The 21,183-nt window shown below is 43.9% G+C and overlaps 1 protein-coding gene across 1 annotated transcript in view; it reads right to left on the reverse strand.

The window, feature by feature from the left end:
• Positions 1–471: 471 nt before the first annotated feature.
• Positions 472–21,183, reverse strand: part of LOC142312667 (uncharacterized) — a 64,256-nt gene continuing 43,544 nt past the window's right edge. The window contains exons 4-5 of the mRNA XM_075351663.1: positions 3,967–4,325; positions 472–1,738 (exon numbers count right to left, since the gene is read on the reverse strand). Of these exons, the coding sequence (XP_075207778.1) occupies positions 1,176–1,738; positions 3,967–4,325 (922 nt within the window). The 3' untranslated portion in view covers positions 472–1,175. The remainder of the gene's footprint in view (positions 1,739–3,966; positions 4,326–21,183) is intronic.

The following is a 21,183-nucleotide window of genomic DNA, read 5'->3' on the forward strand; positions in this document are numbered from 1 at the left end:
AAATTACATCTTCACAAACACACACACAGGTACATATACTATGTAAACACACACAGGTACATATACTATGTAAACACACACACAGGTACATATACTATGTAAACACACACAAGTACATATACTATGTAAACACACAAAAGTACATATACTATGTAAGCACACACAAGTACATATACTATGTAAACACACACACAGGTACATATACTATACTATGTAAACACACACACACACGTAAATATACTATGTAAACACTCACACACGTACATATACGATGTAAACACACACAGGTGCATATACTATGTAAACACACACAGGTACATGACAACACAAGGCCTACCCATTAAATTAAAGACACCACACTTGAATAAAGTAAATGGCATAAAATGGCCGTGACATTTATTAAGGGTTACATAATAAATAAATTAATTAATAAATAATTAAAACCAATATTTTATTAAAATTCTTCCATAACCATATACCATAAATAACCAGTCCGCCAGTAAAACTGGCGACTTTACCCAATACTTTCAAAAAGAAGTCCATAACCAACCAGTCCACCAGTAAAACTGGCGACTTTCCCACTAACAAATGTCACGACGAGAGCAGTTCATGAAGTAGTCTTTCTCCAGGGGGGGAGGGTGGGTGTTCTTCTTGATCTTCAATTCTTCTGACAGCCAGCTGACGGAAGCAGCTACTTTTATAGTTAAAATTACCCGCACTTTCTGCCAGCTGATCCAATCAGCTGGCAGCAAAACAGGCGCGCAAAAACCAGACTAAACCTGTCAGAGCCAGAATACCTCAGAGCCACTGACTGAAAATTTGTTAACCCTTTCTGCACCTGAATAATGTTAACCAAATTCACAACCAAATAGTGAGGCCTGTGTTATCATGCGGTCGCTACGGCATACAAGATACCGTGCTCTGAACATGACAACACAAGGCCTACCCATTAAATTAAAGACACCACACTTGAATAAAGTAAATGGCATAAAATGGCCGTGACATTTATTAAGGGTTACATAATAAATAAATTAATTAATAAATAATTAAAACCAATATTTTATTAAAATTCTTCCATAACCATATACCATAAATAACCAGTCCGCCAGTAAAACTGGCGACTTTACCCAAACGCCAAGGACTAACAGTCCTTGGCCCACCCCCACTAACAAATATCACAGCCATTTCTCGATACAATTTTGGAGCCCTAAATTGAATATGTCCAATCCCACGTCTGACAGATGGACTAAATCATCCCTGTAAAGGCCACTCAGAAAACCCTCCAGATCAAGATGTCTGTAGGTTGACCCATTTATAACTGGTAAAAACCTTTCCATGGCACGGTTTACCCTTTTCCGAATCCGCTCCCGAAACCTCAGCCTGTCACAATGCCACTGCAAACGGGGAACGATTTCGGAAAAGACCAAACCCGCATCAGGAAACCATGACCTAATGATTGAAAGGTCTCTTCGCATGGCAGCAATCAGATCAAGAGTTTTCACTTTTCCAATATCATTCCCACCCAAGTGCAAAATGATTAAATTTGGAGAAGGCCACAATGTTTTTAAACAGCTCATCTCCTTCATCAGTCCGTCCCATCTCATACCTCTAACGCTGTACCACAAAATGTTAAAATGTTCAATATTAATGGCTAAATTCTCTCCATATGACCTTCCTGATGCTCTTCTCTTGGCCCAAAATATGTAAGAGTGTCCCACTATCCAAATGACAATGGGACCTACAAAAAAGAAAAAGAAATTTTATACTAACAACCTTGGACGGACATAAATTTTGTAACGCTTTGACTCCCATCTCCCAATCCCCATAATTTTACTAGCCGGTAACCCCCTTATGGCTGCTTCTGTAGCTGCCCCTATACGAAAAGAATGGGATGACAGTTTAAGATGCTCTAGATTCAGTTTAATCAAGGATTTTTTAAAAACTGAATTAAACTGAAACACTGTCACCGGACTCCCATCCTGATGGATAAGAAACGCCCCATCAAATGGAGGTCTAATCTGAAGCCAATTGTTAACATTGGAGACAGGACAAATAACTGAATTCTTTATCCGAAATAACCTAACGTTTGATCCCAAACCATCCTGATCAGACTTAGACCTACCAATACAAATCCTCAACGACTTATCAGTAACAAAAACATCTGAAAACATCAATCCTGACAACCGACTCCTACTAACAGAAACTAACTCACTAATCCTAAAAGCTCCAAAATATGCTAAAACGAATGCCACCCTAAACACCATTGACTCAAAGTCATTAATGCAAATATATGGCAACACATTCCACAATGAGAGCAATAACTTAAGAGAAATAGGTCTACGATTATCCGGCTTCCACGTCCTTTTCCTATAGCCTTTCAATGCCTGTTGAACTGGGAAAAAACTCTTCAATGACAACAGACCATGCAATCTCAAGAAAAAAGACACACCTGAAAAAATATTAGAAACTGACCCCACCGCTAAATTCTTTCTCATCAAAAAATCCAGAAATTCAAGCGCTAAACCCACATTACTCTGAAAACAATCCACTTTATGAAAAACACAAAAATTCTGCCATTCTAACCATGCGGCCGAATACCTGGCCCATGTTGAATCAGCAATAGACCTCTTAATAGCCGAAACAACTAAGCCATCACTACAATCCATAAAGCTTCTGGGCACGGGCTCCCGAGAGAAATTGCCATCGGTTCCATACAAAAAAGTTCTTCCCGATCCTGCAGAGACAGAGCATTGTCCAACTTATTAACCCTGTCTGATTCCTGCTATCTGATACCAACAGCATCCTTCGATTTGACCACAACTTACCCCAGACCTCAACCAACCGCAAAACTGGAAATAAGGACATTCCCGTACTACTGACCGTCACAACAATAACCTTCCAATAATTGCGCCAAAACTCAAATACGAATTCACCTTGACAAAAAACCGTACTCACCCTGACCAAAAACAACTACAAAACGTAGGAAAGTTCAAAACTCCCGCCGAAAAAGTACCGCCACATAAACAAATCTTCCTTAAGCTGATGTGCCAAACTAATATAAGAACCCGAAGATGATAATCCCTTAGTATCAGCCTTCTGTCTGTCTAGGGAGCGCCTTAACCAACCCAGCATGTTTTGTAACCTCACTAGAGTCGCCGCCTTTAAAAATGGGCTCTTTACTGTTGTGTTGTTGCTGGTTATTCTGATTCTGTTTCTTAAAGCATTTGATGACGGCATGATTGCCCCCGCAAAAGGAGCACTCATGCCGAAATCTGCAGTTAGATGCAAACTTACAATTGGATTCATTGTAAGCGAAACAAAATCCTTTACTAACAGTAGAATTATTAATACTTTGTCTACCAAACTGGCTTCTCTGAGGAAGCATCAGATTCAGCCAAAGACCGATGTCTTTTTGACCCCACAGCATACTGCGATGGATGGCTAACTTCTGACGAAAACTCTCATCATAAGTCAGCCATGCCTGACCGCCGAAGCTGCGATAAGCTTCCAGTATGCTGTCAAGGTGCTGAAATAACCCCGAACAAACAGAAGGGTTCCTTTCCCCTAAAACAGAGGAAAAGATGCAAAATGCCTGCAGCCAGTTATGAAAAGATCTAAGGGGACCTTTCTTCCTATCATCCAACTCCGTCTTATCCTCTTTATTAACATTTTCTCTGTTAGACGGAAGCAGAGAAAATAAATCAATAAATTCCCCCTTATAAATCTTTTCTTTAACTGGCTGCGGCAGATGAAAACCCAGGGGAGACAAGTCACATGTCAATGCCTCTTTAAATAAATAACCAGGCAATGACATGGACTCCTGACTACCAATAGGGGCTGCACTACCCCCCCTAGGCGTCCCTCCCCCTGCTAACAATTGTCCTAACACCTTCCTAACTACAGACTCCATACTAACAGACAGAGGGTCGACACACGAGACAGACAGGGGAACATTGAACATCTCACCCCTCCTTCTGCTCTGCGATCCTCGGCCCTCCTCTGGAATTCCAGCTTCTGCAGCTGAGCCACGCTGATGATCCTGTTCTCTGACTCCAGCTGGCAGATCATCTTCTTCAGACGGGGAGTCAGACCAGGGGGCCCCCGTCGCTCTTCCGGCCTCCGGCACGCTCACACTTGCTGGTGCAGCCCTGCTCCTGCTAGGATTTTCAAATCCCTGGGTCAGCGCCGCGCTTTTACGACGGCGCTGACTAGATGATCCACTCTTCCTCTTCCTGGACACATGACCGGGTGCAGGAGGATGACGTGCTGAAGTCCCGGCAGACAAGATGGGCGGTGATAACTCCGCTCCGGCATTCCCCTCTTCTCTGGACGATGACGTCGGGGGGAGGAAGCTGCTGCGTCTCTGGGACCTCCTCCTTGCAGGGATTTCCTCAGTCAGCTCTGCCATCTCCTCAGGAGCGGTGAGTTGAATCACCGCAGCGTCGCCGTCCATCTCTTCCTCAGCTTCTGCTGGCCGCCTGGGCACCGCCAGGCATTGTTTAAGCCAGGCTTCTCCGCCGACCTCGCTCGCCCTCTTCATGAACTCCTGTAGCAGGCTCTCCATCAGCTGTTCTTCTTGATCTTCAATTCTTCTGACAGCCAGCTGACGGAAGCAGCTACTTTTATAGTTAAAATTACCCGCACTTTCTGCCAGCTGATCCAATCAGCTGGCAGCAAAACAGGCGCGCAAAAACCAGACTAAACCTGTCAGAGCCAGAATACCTCAGAGCCACTGACTGAAAATTTGTTAACCCTTTCTGCACCTGAATAATGTTAACCAAATTCACAACCAAATAGTGAGGCCTGTGTTATCATGCGGTCGCTACGGCATACAAGATACCGTGCTCTGAACATATACTATGTAAACACACACACAGGTACATATACTATGTAAACACACACACGTAAATATACAATGTAATCACACACACACACACGTACATATACTATGTAAACACACACAGGTACATATACTATGTAAACACACACAGGTACATATACTGTGTAAACACACACGTAAATATACTATGTAAACACACACGTAAATATACTATGTAAACACACACACACAGGTACATATACTATGTAATCACACACACACGTACATATACTATGTAAACACACACACGTAAATATACTATGTAAACACACACACACACAGCTACATATACTATGTAATCACACACACGCTCACACACACACACACGCTCACACACACACACACACACACACACACGTGCATATACTATGCAAACACACACACATAAAAATACTATGTAATCACACACACAGGTACATATACTATGTAAACACACACACACACACAGGTACATATACTATGTAAACACACAAAAGTACATATACTATGTAAACACACACAAGTACATATACTATGTAAACACACACACACATAAATATACTATGTAATCACACACACACACACGTACATATACTATGTAAACACACACAGGTACATATACTATGTAAACACACACAGGTACATATACTGTGTAAACACACGTAAATATACTATGTAAACACACACGTAAATATACTATGTAAACACACACACAGGTACTTATACTATGCAATCACACACACACACACGTACATATACTATGTAAACACACACACACACACACGTAAATATACTATGTAAACACACACACACAGGTACATATACTATGTAATCACACACACGCTCACACACACACACACACACACAGGTGCATATACTATGCAAACACACACACACACATAAATATACTATGTAATCACACACACAGGTACATATACTATGTAAACACACACACACACAGGTACATATACTATGTAAACACACACAAGTACATATACTATGTAAACACACACAAGTACATATACTATGTAAACACACACACAGGTACATATACTATGCAAACACACACAGGTATCATAGTATCATAGTTTTTAAGGTTGAAGGGAGACTCTAAGTCCATCTAGTTCAACCCGTAGCCTAACATGTTGATCCAGAGGAAGGCAAAAAAACCCCAATGTGGCAAACAAGTTCCAATGGGGAAAAAGTTTCCTTCCTGACTCCACATCCGGCAATCAGACTAGTTCCCTGGATCAAAACCCTGTCATAAAATCTAATATACATAACTGGTAATATTAAATTTTTCAAGAAAGGCATCCAGGCTCTGCTTAAATGTTAGTAGTGAATCACTCATTATAACATCATGCGGCAGAGAGTTCCATAGTCTCACTGCTCGTACAGTAAAGAATCCTCGTCTGTTATTATGATTAAACCTTCTTTCCTCAAGACGTAGCGGATGCCCCCGTGTTCCAGTCGCAGGCCTAGGTGTAAAAAGATCTTTGGAAAGGTCTCTGTACTGTCCCCTCATATATTTATACATTGTGATTAGATCCCCCCTAAGCCTTCGTTTTTCCAAACTAAATAACCCCAAGTTTAATAACCTGTCTTGGTATTGCAGCCCCCCATTCCTCTAATAATCTTGGTCGCTCTTCTCTGTACCCTCTCCAGTTCAGCTATGTCCTTCTTATATATCGGTGACCAGAATTGTACACAGTATTCTAAGTGCGGTCGCACTAGTGACTTGTACAGAGGTAGAACTATATTTTTTTCATGAACACTTATACCTCTTTTAATACATCCCATTATTTTATTAGCCCTGGCAGCAGCTGCCTGACACTGTCTACTAAAGTGAAGTTTACCATACACCCAAGTCTTTTTCTGTGTCTGTTTTACCCAGTGTTCTACAATCAAGTACATAATCATAAATGTTATTTCCTCTACCCAAGTGCATGACCTTACATTTATCTACATTAAACTTCAATTGCCACTTCTCAGCCCAATCCTCCAATTTACATAAATCTCCCTGTAATATAAAATTATCCTCCTCTGTATTGATTACCCTGCAGAGTTTAGTATCATCTGCAAATATTGAAATTCTACTCCGCATGCCCCCAACAAGGTCATTTATAAATATGTTGAAAAGAAGCGGGCCCAATACTGACCCCTGTGGTACCCCACTATGAACTGAGACCCAGTCCGAGTACGTACCATTAATAACCACCCTTTGTTTCCTATCACTGAGCCAGTTTTTAACCCAGTTACACATATTTTCCCCTATCCCCATTATTCTCATTTTATGTACCAACCTTTTGTGTGGCACCGTATCAAAAGCTTTTGAAAAGTCCATATACACAACATCCACTGCATTTCCCTGGTCCAGGCTTGAACTTACCTCTTCATAGAAGCTGATCAAATTAGTTTGACAGGATCGATCCCTCATAAACCCATGTTGATACTCTGTCATAAGGTTATTTTTCTTGAGATACTCCAGTATAGCATCTCTCAAGAAACCCTCAAGGATTTTACCAACCGTAGAGGTTAAACTTACCGGCCTATAATTTCCCGGCTCAGTTTTTGTCCCCTTTTTGAATATTGGCACCACATTTGCTATGCGCCAGTCCTGCGGTACCGACCCTGTTATTAAGGAATCTGAGAAGATTAAAAATAATGGTCTATCTATCACAGAACTCAATTCCTGTAGTACTCTGGGGTGTATGCCATCCGGGCCCGGAGATTTGTCAACCTTAGTGATTTCGAGGCGGCGGCGTACTTCCTGCTGGGTTAAGCAGGTAATACTCAAGGGTGAATTTATGGCATCACTGGTCATGTCATCTGCCATGGCATTTTCTTGTATAAAAACCGTAGAAAAAAAGTCATTCAGCAGGTTGGCTTTACCCTCATCCCCCTCCACCATTTCACCAAGACTATTTTTAAGGGGGCCAACACTATCGCTTTTCAGTTTTTTACTGTTTATGTAGTTAAAGAATATTTTAGGATTATTTTTACTTTCTCTCGCAATGAGTCTCTCTGTCTCAAACTTAGCTAACTTAATTTGCTTTTTACATATTTTATTTAATTTTCTATAATTATATAATGCCTCATCACTACCTACCCTCTTTAATTCTTTTAAGGCTTTCTGTTTTTCTTTTATTGCTTCCCTTACAGCTCTATTTAGCCATAGGGGTTTCCTCCTATTTCTAGCATGTTTGTTCCCATAGGGTATATTTTCTGCACAAGCCCTATTCAGGATGCTCATAAAAGTCTCCCATTTCCTTTGTGTACTTTTATTACTTAGTACATCATCCCAGTATATTGCACTAAGATCATCTCTCAACCGTTTAAAATTTGCTTTCCTGAAGTTTAGTGTCCTTGTAGCCCCTCTACTATACATCTTACTAAAGAATACATGAAAACTTATTATTTTGTGATCACTATTCCCCAAGTAACCCCCAACTTGTATATTTGTTATGCAGTCTGGCCTATTGGTTAGTACAAGGTCTAGTAGTGTTCCCCCTCTTGTGGGGTCCTGTACCATTTGTGAAAGGTAATTATCTTTACTACATATACAGTACATATACTATGTAAACACACACACAGGTACATATACTATGTAAACACACACACACAGGTACATATACTATGTAAACACACACAGGTACATATACTGTGTAAACACACGCGTAAATATACTATGTAAACACACACGTAAATATACTATGTAAACACACACACAGGTACATATACTATGTAATCACACACACACACGTACATATACTATGTAAACACACACACACACACGTAAATATACTATGTAAACACACACACACACACAGGTACATATACTATGTAATCACACACACGCTCTCACACACACACACACACGTGCATATACTATGCAAACACACACACACAAATATACTATGTAATCACACACACAGGTACATATACTATGTAAACACACACACACACACGTACATATACTATGTAAACACACACAAGTACATATACTATGTAAACACACACACAGGTACATATACTATGTAAACACACACAGGTACATATACTATGTAAACACACACAGGTACATATACTATGTAAACACACACAGGCACATATACTATGTAAACACACACACAGGTACATATACTATGTAAACACACACGTAAATATACTATGTAATCACACACACACACACGTACATATACTATGTAAACACACACAGGTACATATACTGTGTAAACACACACGTAAATATACTATGTAAACACACACGTAAATATACTATGTAAACACACACACACACGTAAATATACTATGTAAACACACACACACACAGGTACATATACTATGTAATCACACACACACACACACACACGTACATATACTATGTAAACACACACACACACAGGTTTATATACTATGTAACCACACACACGCGCTCACACACACACACACACACACACACAGGTGCATATACTATGCAAACACACACACAGGTACATATACTATGTAAACACACACAGGTACATATACTATGTAAACACACACAAGTACATATACTATGTAAACACACACACAGATACATATGTTACGCAAACACACACACACAGGTACATATATTATGTAAACACACACACACACACACACAGGTACATATATTATGTAAACACACACACACAGGTTCATATACTATGTGTAAACACACACACACACACACACATGTAAATATACTATGTAAACACACACACAGGTACATATACTATGTAATCACACACACACGTGCATATACTATGTAAACACACATAAATATACTATGTAATCACACACACACACACACACACAGGTACATATACTGTGTAAACACACACGTAAATATACTATGTAAACACACACGTAAATATACCATGTAAACACACACAGGTACATATACTATGTAAACACACACAGGTACATATACTATGTAATCACACACACATACACACACACGTACATATACTATGTAAATACACACACACACGTATATATACTATGTAAACACACACACACACACAGGTACATATACTATGTAATCACACACACGCACACACACAGGTGCATATACTATGTAAACACACACACAAATATACTATGTAATCACACACAGGTACATATACTATGTAAACACACACAAGTACATATACTATGTAAACACACACACAGGTACATATATTATGTAAACACACACACACACACACACAGGTACATATACTATGTAAACACACACAGGTACATATACTATGTGGAAACACACACGCAAATATACTATGTAAACACACACACACGTAAATATACTATGTAAACATACACACACACACACACACACACAGGTACATATACTATGTAATCACACACACACGTACATATACTATGTAAACACACACAGGTACATATACTATGTAAACACACACACACACACGTAAATATACTATGTAAACACACACACACACAGGTACATATACTATGTAATCACACACACGCTCACACACACACACAGGTGCATATACTATGCAAACACACACACACACACATAAATATACTATGTAATCACACACACAGGTACATATACTATGTAAACACACACACAGGTACATATACTATGTAAACACACACAGGTACATATACTATGTAAACACACACAGGTACATATACTATGTAAACACGCACACAGGTACATATACTATGTAAACACACACAAGTACATATACTATGTAAACACACACAAGTACATATACTATGTAAGCACACAGAAGTACATATACTATGTAAACACACACACAGGTACATATACTATGTAAACATACACACACACGTAAATATACTATGTAAACACACACACGTACATATACTATGTAAACACACACAGGTGCATATACTATGTAAACACACACAGGTACATATACTATGTAAACACACACAGGTACATATACTATGTAAACACATACACGTAAATATACTATGTAATCACACACACACACGTACATATACTATGTAAACACACACAGGTACATATACTATGTAAACACACACAGGTACATATACTGTGTAAACACACACGTAAATATACTATGTAAACACACACGTAAATATACTATGTAAACACACACACAGGTACATATACTATGTAATCACACACACACACGTACATATACTATGTAAACACACACACACACACACACACACGTAAATATACTATGTAAACACACACACACACAGGTACATATACTATGTAATCACACACACGCTCACACACACACACACACACACACACGCTCACACACACACGTGCATATACTATGCAAACACACACACACACATAAATATACTATGTAATCACACACACACAGGTACATATACTATGTAAGCACACACACACAGGTACATATACTATGTAAACACACACAAGTACATATACTATGTAAACACACACACACACAGGTACATATACTATGTAAACACACACAGGTACGTATACTATGTAAACACACACACAGGTACATATACTATGTAAACACACACGTAAATATACTATGTAATCACACACACACACACACGTACATATACTATGTAAACACACACAGGTACATATACTGTGTAAACACACACGTAAATATACTATGTAAACACACACGTAAATATACTATGTAAACACACACACAGGTACTTATACTATGCAATCACACACACACACGTAAATATACTATGTAAACACACACACAGGTACATATACTATGTAATCACACACACGCTCACACACACACACACACACACACACAGGTGCATATACTATGCAAACACACACACACACATAAATATACTATGTAATCACACACACAGGTACATATACTATGTAAACACACACAGGTACATATACTATGTAAACACACACAAGTACATATACTATGTAAACACACACACACAGGTACATATACTATGTAAACACACACACACAGGTACATATACTATGTAAACACACACAGGTACATATACTATGTAAACACACACACACAGGTACATATACTATGTAAACCCACACACACGTAAAGATACTATGTAAACACACACAGGTACATATACTATGTAAACACACACAGGTACATATACTGTGTAAACACACACGTAAATATACTATGTAAACACACACACACAGGTACATATACTATGTAATCACACACACACACGTACATATACTATGTAAACACACACACGTAAATATACTATGTAAACACACACACACTCACACAGGTACATATACTATGTAATCACACACACGCTCACACACACACACAGGTACATATACTATGTAAAAACACACACGTAACTATACTATGTAAACACACACACGTACATATACTATGTAAACACACACAGGTGCATATACTATGTAAACAAATACACGTAAATATACTATGTAATCACACACACACACGTACATATACTATGTAAACACACACAGGTACATATACTATGTAAACACACACAGGTACATATACTGTGTAAACACACACGTAAATATACTATGTAAACACACACGTAAATATACTATGTAAACACACACACAGGTACATATACTATGTAATCACACACACACACTGTGACGGGGTGTACATCAGAGCAAAGAGAGACAACAGGCCGAGGATGATCCAACAGGTTTACTAACAGGAATACAGGAACAGCACACGACAAGTCCAAATAAAACAGATTCGGGGGCACCTCCCGATAATCCAAAGTGCCAGATCACAACGTAATAGTCCTTTTCAGAGTCCCAGAAATCCCACACAATCCACTGGACGGCGAGGTCTGTCCGCAGATTCAGATCTCGCTCCCTTCCTCTTCAACAACTCAACTCCCAACTGCATTTAGAAACAGGAGTGAATTGTTTGAGCTCGTGGGCCCGCCCCTCAAGGGTAGGGGTCTATGCAATGGTTGGGCCCACTAGAAGATTCTAGAAGGTTGGCTCCGAGATGTCTACAGGTTTGTGTAGTTGGCGTTATCCACTGCTTACGAAACAATGAGAAGTTCCCCTGGCTGTGTGGACAAGAGATAATTGCATTATGGGCCCAGAGACACAGGAGATGGGGGGAAGGTATGGTTACTTACATCCCAAGACATTTCAAAGTGTTCAGTAAGTACAACCAAAGGAAAGTGACATCACATCCTGACATAGTATTACAGCAAATACAGTGAGAAGGTAAAATACATCATGACAATTCCTTCCCCTCCCAACTTGTGTACTTACTAGGGACCTCTACAGGTCGCTGGTTAAGTACACGCAGGCATGGCTGACAGGACTCAAGGCTCCTCTTGCCTGGACAGTCCATCTGCATTTTGGTGTTGGCTGCCCCTTCTATATTGTATGGTAAAGTTATAGGGCTGCAGAGCCAGGCTCCATCGCAGTAAGCGTCCATTGTCCCCAGAGACTCTGTTCAGCCAGGTGAGGGGATTGTGATCAGTAACCACAGTGAATTCCCGTCCATACAGATACGGCCGTAGTTTCTTAAGGGCCCACACTACAGCCAGACATTCCTTCTCAACAGTTGCATAGGCCACTTCTCGGTCCAGCAGTTTCCGGCTGAGATAGGCGATGGGGTGCTCGTCCCCAGCTGCATTCACCTGGCTGAGGACAGCTCCCAGTCCATAAGCAGAGGCATCCGTTTGCACAATGAATCTCCTCTTGTAGTCTGGAGCAGCCAGGACAGGATCGCAGATCAAAGCATCCTTCAGCCGGTTAAAAGCCTCATCACAGGCTGGAGTCCAGATCACCAGCCGGGGCATTGTTTTCTTGGTCAGGTCGGTAAGAGGCTTGGCCACAGTACTGAAATGAGAAACAAATTTTCGGTAATAACTGGCAGTGCCCAGAAAAGCCATAACTTGTTTCTTAGTTTGGGGTACAGGCCAGTCTCTAATAGCCTGGATTTTGGCAGGCTCAGGTCGGAGCTTCCCTCCTCCCACTCTATGTCCTAGGTACTGGACTTCCCCCATCCCCAATTGGCATTTATCGGGTCGAATAGTTAGGCCGGCTGCAAGAATCAGGTCCAAAATAATGGCTACTTGATTCAGATGTTCCTCCCATGTGTGGCTGAAGACGGCGATATCATCCAAGTAGGCACAAGCAAAGTCATCACATCCCCGGAGGATCTGATCCACCATTCTCTGGAAGGTGGCCGGGGCATTTTTCATTCCAAAAGGCATGCTTAGAAATTCATACAGACCAAAGGGGGTTATAAAAGCGGACCGTTCTCTCCCTTCATCCGTTAGAGGGATCTGCCAGTATCCCTTACTGAGATCCAAGGTAGTGACATATCGGGACCCAGCCAGTCGGTCTAGAAGTTCGTCAATACGAGGCATTGGGTAAGGATCGCTGACGGTATGGTCGTTTAGTCGCCGATAGTCCACACAAAATCGAGTACTCCCATCCTTCTTGGGTACTAACACCACAGGGGAGGCCCAAGGGCTATGGGAGGCCTGGATTACCCCAAGCTGTAACATCTCCTCCAGTTCGTGCTGCATGGTGTTTCGAACTGATTCAGGTACCCGGTAAGGAGCCAGTTGTATGGGACGGATGCCCTGAGTGTCCACATGATGTTGGGTGACGGTGGTTCGACCTGGTTGGGATGAGAAAGCAGCCCGTCTCTGTTGAAGCACTTCCAGCATCTGGATTTTCTGTAAGGAGTCCAGGTAATCTCCCAGGGGAACCTGTTCCACAGTGGATGGGGCTCTCGCTGCTTCCACGAGATCAGGTAGAGAGTCCTCATCCTCTTGACCATCTTCTGAAGCCAACCGACAGCTTGCTATCATTGGAATGTTCCGGTCATGGTACTCCTTAATCATATTCACATGGACAGTCTTTTGCCTTAGCCCCTGATCATCTAAAGCAAGAAGGTAATTGGTATCATTCAGTTTTCTGAGAACCCGGAAGGGACCCTCCCATGTGGTCTGCAGTTTATTCTGCCGATGGGGAACAATCATTAAGACTTGTTGTCCTTCTACAAACTCCCGATAGCGTGCGTTACGGTCATACCATGTCTTCTGTCTGGTTTGAGCCATACGCAAATGACTCTGTGCAAAACTAGCAAGTTGGGCCAAGGTTTCTCGCAGCTTTAGGACATAAGGGACAACAGGGGTTCCTGTATCTTCAACTTGCCCCTCCCAGTATTCCTTGAGCAGGGTTAAGGGTCCTCGGACCTTTCTTCCATAGAGTAGTTCAAAGGGGGAGAACCCAGTGGACTCCTGGGGAACTTCCCGATAGGCAAACAAGAGATGGGGTAGGTACTTCTCCCAGTCTGAATCTCGGTCCGTGAAGGCCCTCAGCATATTCTTCAGAGTGCCGTTGAATCGTTCACAAAGTCCATTTGTTTGGGGATGATACGGGGTCGTTCGGATCGCTCGTACTCCACAGGTGCGCCACAGACACTGGACCAACTCTGACATAAACTGGGAGCCTTGGTCCGACAAGATCTCACTGGGGAATCCTACTCTGGTAAAAATAATAACCAAGGCCTCGGCCACCTTGGCTGCAGAGATACTTGACAAGGCCACGGCTTCTGGATATCGGGTGGCGTAGTCCACAACAGTGAGAATGTACTGCTTTCCAGATTTACTTGGTTTAGCCAGAGGTCCAATGATATCAACAGCTACTCTTTGAAAGGGTTCTTCTATTATAGGGAGCGGTTGCAGGGGTGCCTTTGGGTGATCTCCGGGTCGCCCTCTACGCTGACATATGTCACAAGTTCGGCAGAAATGCGCCACTGCTTGGGAAATCCCCGGCCAATAAAAAGTTTGAGTCAATCGTCTCTTGGTGCGGGTTTTGCCTTGATGGCCAGCCGTAGGAATGTCATGAGCCAGGTGTAATAGGGGAATTCTGTACTTCTGAGGAACAATCAGCTGTTTGCTATAAGTCCAGGGCTTATCTAGGGAGTCGGTATTGGCAACCCGATACAGAAGTCCATTTTCTCTGATAATTCTTTCTCCGTTTTCCCCTAGCTGCCCTATTTCAGCCCGAGTTCTAAAACTAGCAAGGGTGGGGTCAGTCTCTACTTCTTCTCTAAACTGAACTTTATCCCAAGTAACATTCATATTATCCCCACAAGAAGAATCACTCACCGGCTGTAATGGCAGTTCTGGTGGCCTCAGTTCCATGGATGGGTTGTACACGTCCACATGGGCTGCTCTCTTGGCTTGACTTCTGGTTACCGCACCGACAAAGTGGCAATGAAGATTCCCCACATCATTTCCTAGAAGAACGTCTGCAGGGAGGCCGCTCATCACACCGACCACACATTGTTTTGCCCCAAAGCCATAATCCAGGGTCACACTCGCTCTTGGAATATATCTCTGGGTACCTCCTGCCAGTTCAATGGCAATTCCTGGTCCCTTTTGAATTGCTTGTGGTTGAATTACTCGGGGATCGGCTATGGTGAGGAAAGCCCCAGTGTCACGGAAGCCAACAACTTTTTGGCCATCCAGCACGACCTCCTGTAGATGTTTGTCCTGAAGATCAGAAGAACAGGTGGCTGGAGCTCGCACCCCATAGACTCCGGGTAGGGGAGCCAGGATATCTGAGTCACTTGGCAAGTCATCAGGCACAGAATCCAGCTCTTCTCCTGGTGAAGGTGTCTGTAGGTAATGAACAGGCAAAGGCGGTCTGTAGCTGTTCTGTCTACGAACACCTGGACATTGGAATTGCATATGCCCAGGCTGCCCACATCCATAACATCTGCGCTCTGGGATTCTTCCTCCGCGTCGTATTCCCAAAGGTGGAGCATGAGTAATGCGAGGCACAGTCACACGAAGGTCCCCATGAGTTGACGGTCTAGGGTGATGGTGAACATTGGGGCCAGAAGGACCAGGGGCCACCAGCGTTGGGGGGTTGGTGTTTTTTTTCTCACTGGGTAGTAGTTTTTTCCACTGAGGCTTGATGGTGAGAGCCTCATCAGCTAGAGCTGCAGCTTCCTCCACAGTGGCTGGTCTCCTTTCACGCACCCATTCCCGGATCTCAGCGGGGCACTTGAAGTAAAACTGCTCTTTTAGGAGGACCTGGAGGACGGTTGTGACGGGGTGTACAGCAGAGCAAGGAGAGACAACAGGCCGAGGAACGATCCAACAGGTTTATTCACAAGAACACTGGAACAGCACACGATAAGTCCACGTAAAACAGATTCGGGGGCCCTTCCCGACAATCCTCGGACCGGATTACAAAGCAATCGTCCTTACAGTAGTCCAAAGAGTTCCACACAATCCCACGGGCCGCCACACAGGCCTAGCTCCGTCCGTGTCCACAGCCACACAGGCTGGAGCTCCTGCTCCCTTCAAGTTTCAGCTCACTCTGACTGAATCTCCCAGGTAAACAGAGTTTACACTAGTTGGACTCTAGGCCCACCTCCCCCTACTCCCAGGGATGGAAGTGCCTCAAGAGGATATAACCTTGCATTTTAGGGGGTGATTACCTACAACAATAGAAATGTACACAGAAGTAGTTCAAATAAGACAATGAACCCAGCTTGAAATAGGAATCTGTACAGCATATACAGTGAGAGGGTAAATTACATCTTCACAATCCCTCCCCCTCCCAACTTGTGTACGTACTAGGGACCTCTACAGGTCACTGGTTAAGTACACACAGGCAGAGCGTTACTTACATGTGGCTTCATGCAGCCACGAATTGGCATCGTAGCTCTCCCACATCATTGCCCAGGAGAACAGCTGCAGGCAGACCACCCATCACCCCAACCACACATCGCCTGACCCCAAAACCAAAGCTCAGATCCACAGTGGCTGTGGGAATAGTCCTCCATTGTCCACCAGCCAGTTCAATGACAATCCCAGGCCCTCTATGGATTGCCTCAGGCCGAACCACTCGGGGATCAGCCAGTGTGAGGAAAGCACCCGAGTCACAAAATCCAACAAGTCTCTGTCCATCCAGCACAACCTCCTGCAAGTGCTTACCTCGATGAGCAGAAGTCGTCATAACTGCAGGTCGCACCCCGTAAACTCCTGGTGGTGCAACATGGGGGGCTGAGTCACTAGGCCAGTCCTCACATAGCGGTGCCACATCTTCCTCCATGGCGCTGGGCTGTAAATAATTAACAATCCGATTGGGCGCAGGATCAGTCCTCATTTGAACAGCTGGGCAGGAGACTTGCCGATGCCCTGGCTGTCCACATTGATAGCATCTGAGCTGGGTCTCCCTCCATCCAAGGCGTCCTCTTGGGTAAGGGGTAGGGGAACTTGGAGGCCGACTCCCACCTGAAGGTGCTGTAGGGGTTTGAGGATGATTCCTCCATGGGCTGGCTGGGCATGAGGCCTGCAAATGCCCGGGATGCCTACAAACATAACACCTGCGCTCTGTTACTTCCTCTCCCCGGCGTATTCCAGAAAGTGCAGTAGAAGCAACTGGAGGCACATTAACAGGGGTATCAACATGTGGTGGCTTAGAGGAACGGGGAACAATGGGGACAGAATAACTGGGGGCATCCGGTGTTGTGGAGCTGTTAGGCGTCTCTCCATCCTCCAACAGAACCCTCCACTGAGGCTTGATGGTGAGAGCCTCATCAGCGAGAGCAGCAGCTTCCTCCACTGTCGCTGGTTTTCTCTCACGCACCCATTCCCGGATCTCAGCGGGGCACTGGGCAAAGAATTGTTCTTTTAGGATGACCTGCAGGAAGGTCTCCCAAGATAAGGCCTCCTCTGCCTCCAGCCAGCGATTACATATTTGTTTGAGTCTATGAGCATATATCTTAAAAGACACTTCCCCATCACAGGCTAAAGCACGGAACTGAGTCCTGTAAGTGTCTGGGGTCACAGCATAATGTTCTAGAATAGTCTGTTTAATATCCGCATACTCACAGTTCCACCGAGGGTCCATGGCTCTATAGGCTTCAGCAGCTCCCCCCTCTAGGAGCCCAACCAGATGCCGGACACGCTCCCTGTCCGGGACTTCCATTAATCGACACTGATGCTCAAAGTCCTGGAAGAAGCCCTCAATGTCGCCTGCAGCCTCATTAAACGGCTTAAAGTCTTTGCGGGACACCCTGGGAAGTTCCCTCATGATGGGTGCTGGGGTTACAGTCTGTCTGGAACCTCTCGCGGCTTCCACAGCGAGCTGCTTATCCAGCAATGCCATCTCCTCCATCCTGCGCTCCTTCTCTTCAGCTCCACGCATGGCCTCCCTCTTATCTTCTATGGTGGCCTCATCTCCAAGCAGTGCCATCTTTTCCTTGTACCACACAACCCATTGACTTTTTTGGGTATTCACCTCCGGCTCCCGTCTTTCTTCCGTTTGCTGTGAGGATCCTTCCTCCACGTCATTTTGCGAACAGACTCCTTCTAGCGCCTCAATCAGCTGCTCCTTGGAGAGTCCTTTGAAACGAACTCCTACTTCACGGGCCTTTGATTGCAGGCTCCCCAAAGTCCAGGTCTTGTACTCTGCAGTGCTGGTTCCTGATGTTGAGCCATTGTCCTCCATTCCTTCTGCTCTGATCCCAGCGCTGCCAACCAGTTTGTGACGGGGTGTACAGCAGAGCAAGGAGAGACAACAGGCCGAGGAACGATCCAACAGGTTTATTCACAAGAACACTGGAACAGCACACGATAAGTCCACGTAAAACAGATTCGGGGGCCCTTCCCGACAATCCTCGGACCGGATTACAAAGCAATCGTCCTTACAGTAGTCCAAAGAGTTCCACACAATCCCACGGGCCGCCACACAGGCCTAGCTCCGTCCGTGTCCACAGCCACACAGGCTGGAGCTCCTGCTCCCTTCAAGTTTCAGCTCACTCTGACTGAATCTCCCAGGTAAACAGAGTTTACACTAGTTGGACTCTAGGCCCACCTCCCCCTACTCCCAGGGATGGAAGTGCCTCAAGAGGATATAACCTTGCATTTTAGGGGGTGATTACCTACAACAATAGAAATGTACACAGAAGTAGTTCAAATAAGACAATGAACCCAGCTTGAAATAGGAATCTGTACAGCATATACAGTGAGAGGGTAAATTACATCTTCACAACGGTCTCCAAGGTTAAGGCCTCCTCTGCCTCCAACCAACGATGCCACAGATGTTTGAGTTTGTGGGCATACATCTTGAAGGACACTTCCTCATCACATGCTAGAGTACGGAACTGAGTCCTGTAAGTGTCTGGCGTTACAGCATAATGTTCTAGAATAGTCTGTTTAATATCCGCATACTCACAGTTCCACCGAGGGTCCATAGCTCTATAGGCTGCAGCAGCTCCACCCTCTAAGAGCCCAACCAGATGCCGGACGCGCTCCCTTTCTGGGACTTCCATTAATCGACACTGATGCTCAAAGTCCTGGAAGAAGCCCTCAATGTCACCAGCAGCCTCATTAAACTGCTTGAAGTCTTTGCGGGACACTCTGGGAAGTTCCCTCATGATGGGTGCTGGGGTTACAGTCTGTCTGGAACCTCTCGCGGCTTCCACAGCGAGCTGCTTATCCAGCAATGCCATCTCCTCCATCCTGCGCTCCTTCTCTTCAGCTCCACGCATGGCCTCCCTCTTATCTTCTATGGTGGCCTCATCTCCAAGCAGTGCCATCTTTTCCTTGTACCACACAACCCATTGACTTTTTTGTGTATTCACCTCCGGCTCCCGTCTTTGCTCCCCTTGCTGTGGAAATTGTTCCTCGGTGCCATCTTGCAGGCAAGCGTGTTCCAATGCCTCAATTAGTTGCTCCTTAGAGAGTCCTTTGTAGCCGACACCTAATTCACGGGCCTTTGTTTGTAGACTCGCCACAGTCCAGTTCCTGTATCCTGAGGTTCTGGTTTCAGACGTCGATTGGCTGTTGTCCTCCATTTCTTCTGCTCTGATCCCGCCGCTGCCACCAGTTTGTGACGGGGTGTACATCAGAGCAAAGAGAGACAACAGGCCGAGGATGATCCAACAGGTTTACTAACAGGAATACAGGAACAGCACACGACAAGTCCAAATAAAACAGATTCGGGGGCACCTCCCGATAATCCAAAGTGCCCGATCACAACGTAATAGTCCTTTTCAGAGTCCCAGAAATCCCACACAATCCACTGGACGGCGATGTCTGTCCGCAGATTCAGATCTCGCTCCCTTCCTCTTCAACAACTCAACTCCCAACTGCATTTAGAAACAGGAGTGAATTGTTTGAGCTCGTGGGCCCGCCCCTCAAGTGTAGGGGTCTATGCAATGGTTGGGCCCACTAGAAGATTCTAGAAGGTTGGCTCCGAGATGTCTACAGGTTTGTATAGTTGGCGTTATCCACTGCTTACGAAACAATGAGAAGTTCCCCTGGCTGTGTGGACA

This window comes from Anomaloglossus baeobatrachus, chromosome 5 (assembly GCF_048569485.1).
Source record: "Anomaloglossus baeobatrachus isolate aAnoBae1 chromosome 5, aAnoBae1.hap1, whole genome shotgun sequence".
Taxonomy (NCBI): Eukaryota; Metazoa; Chordata; class Amphibia; order Anura; family Aromobatidae; genus Anomaloglossus; species Anomaloglossus baeobatrachus.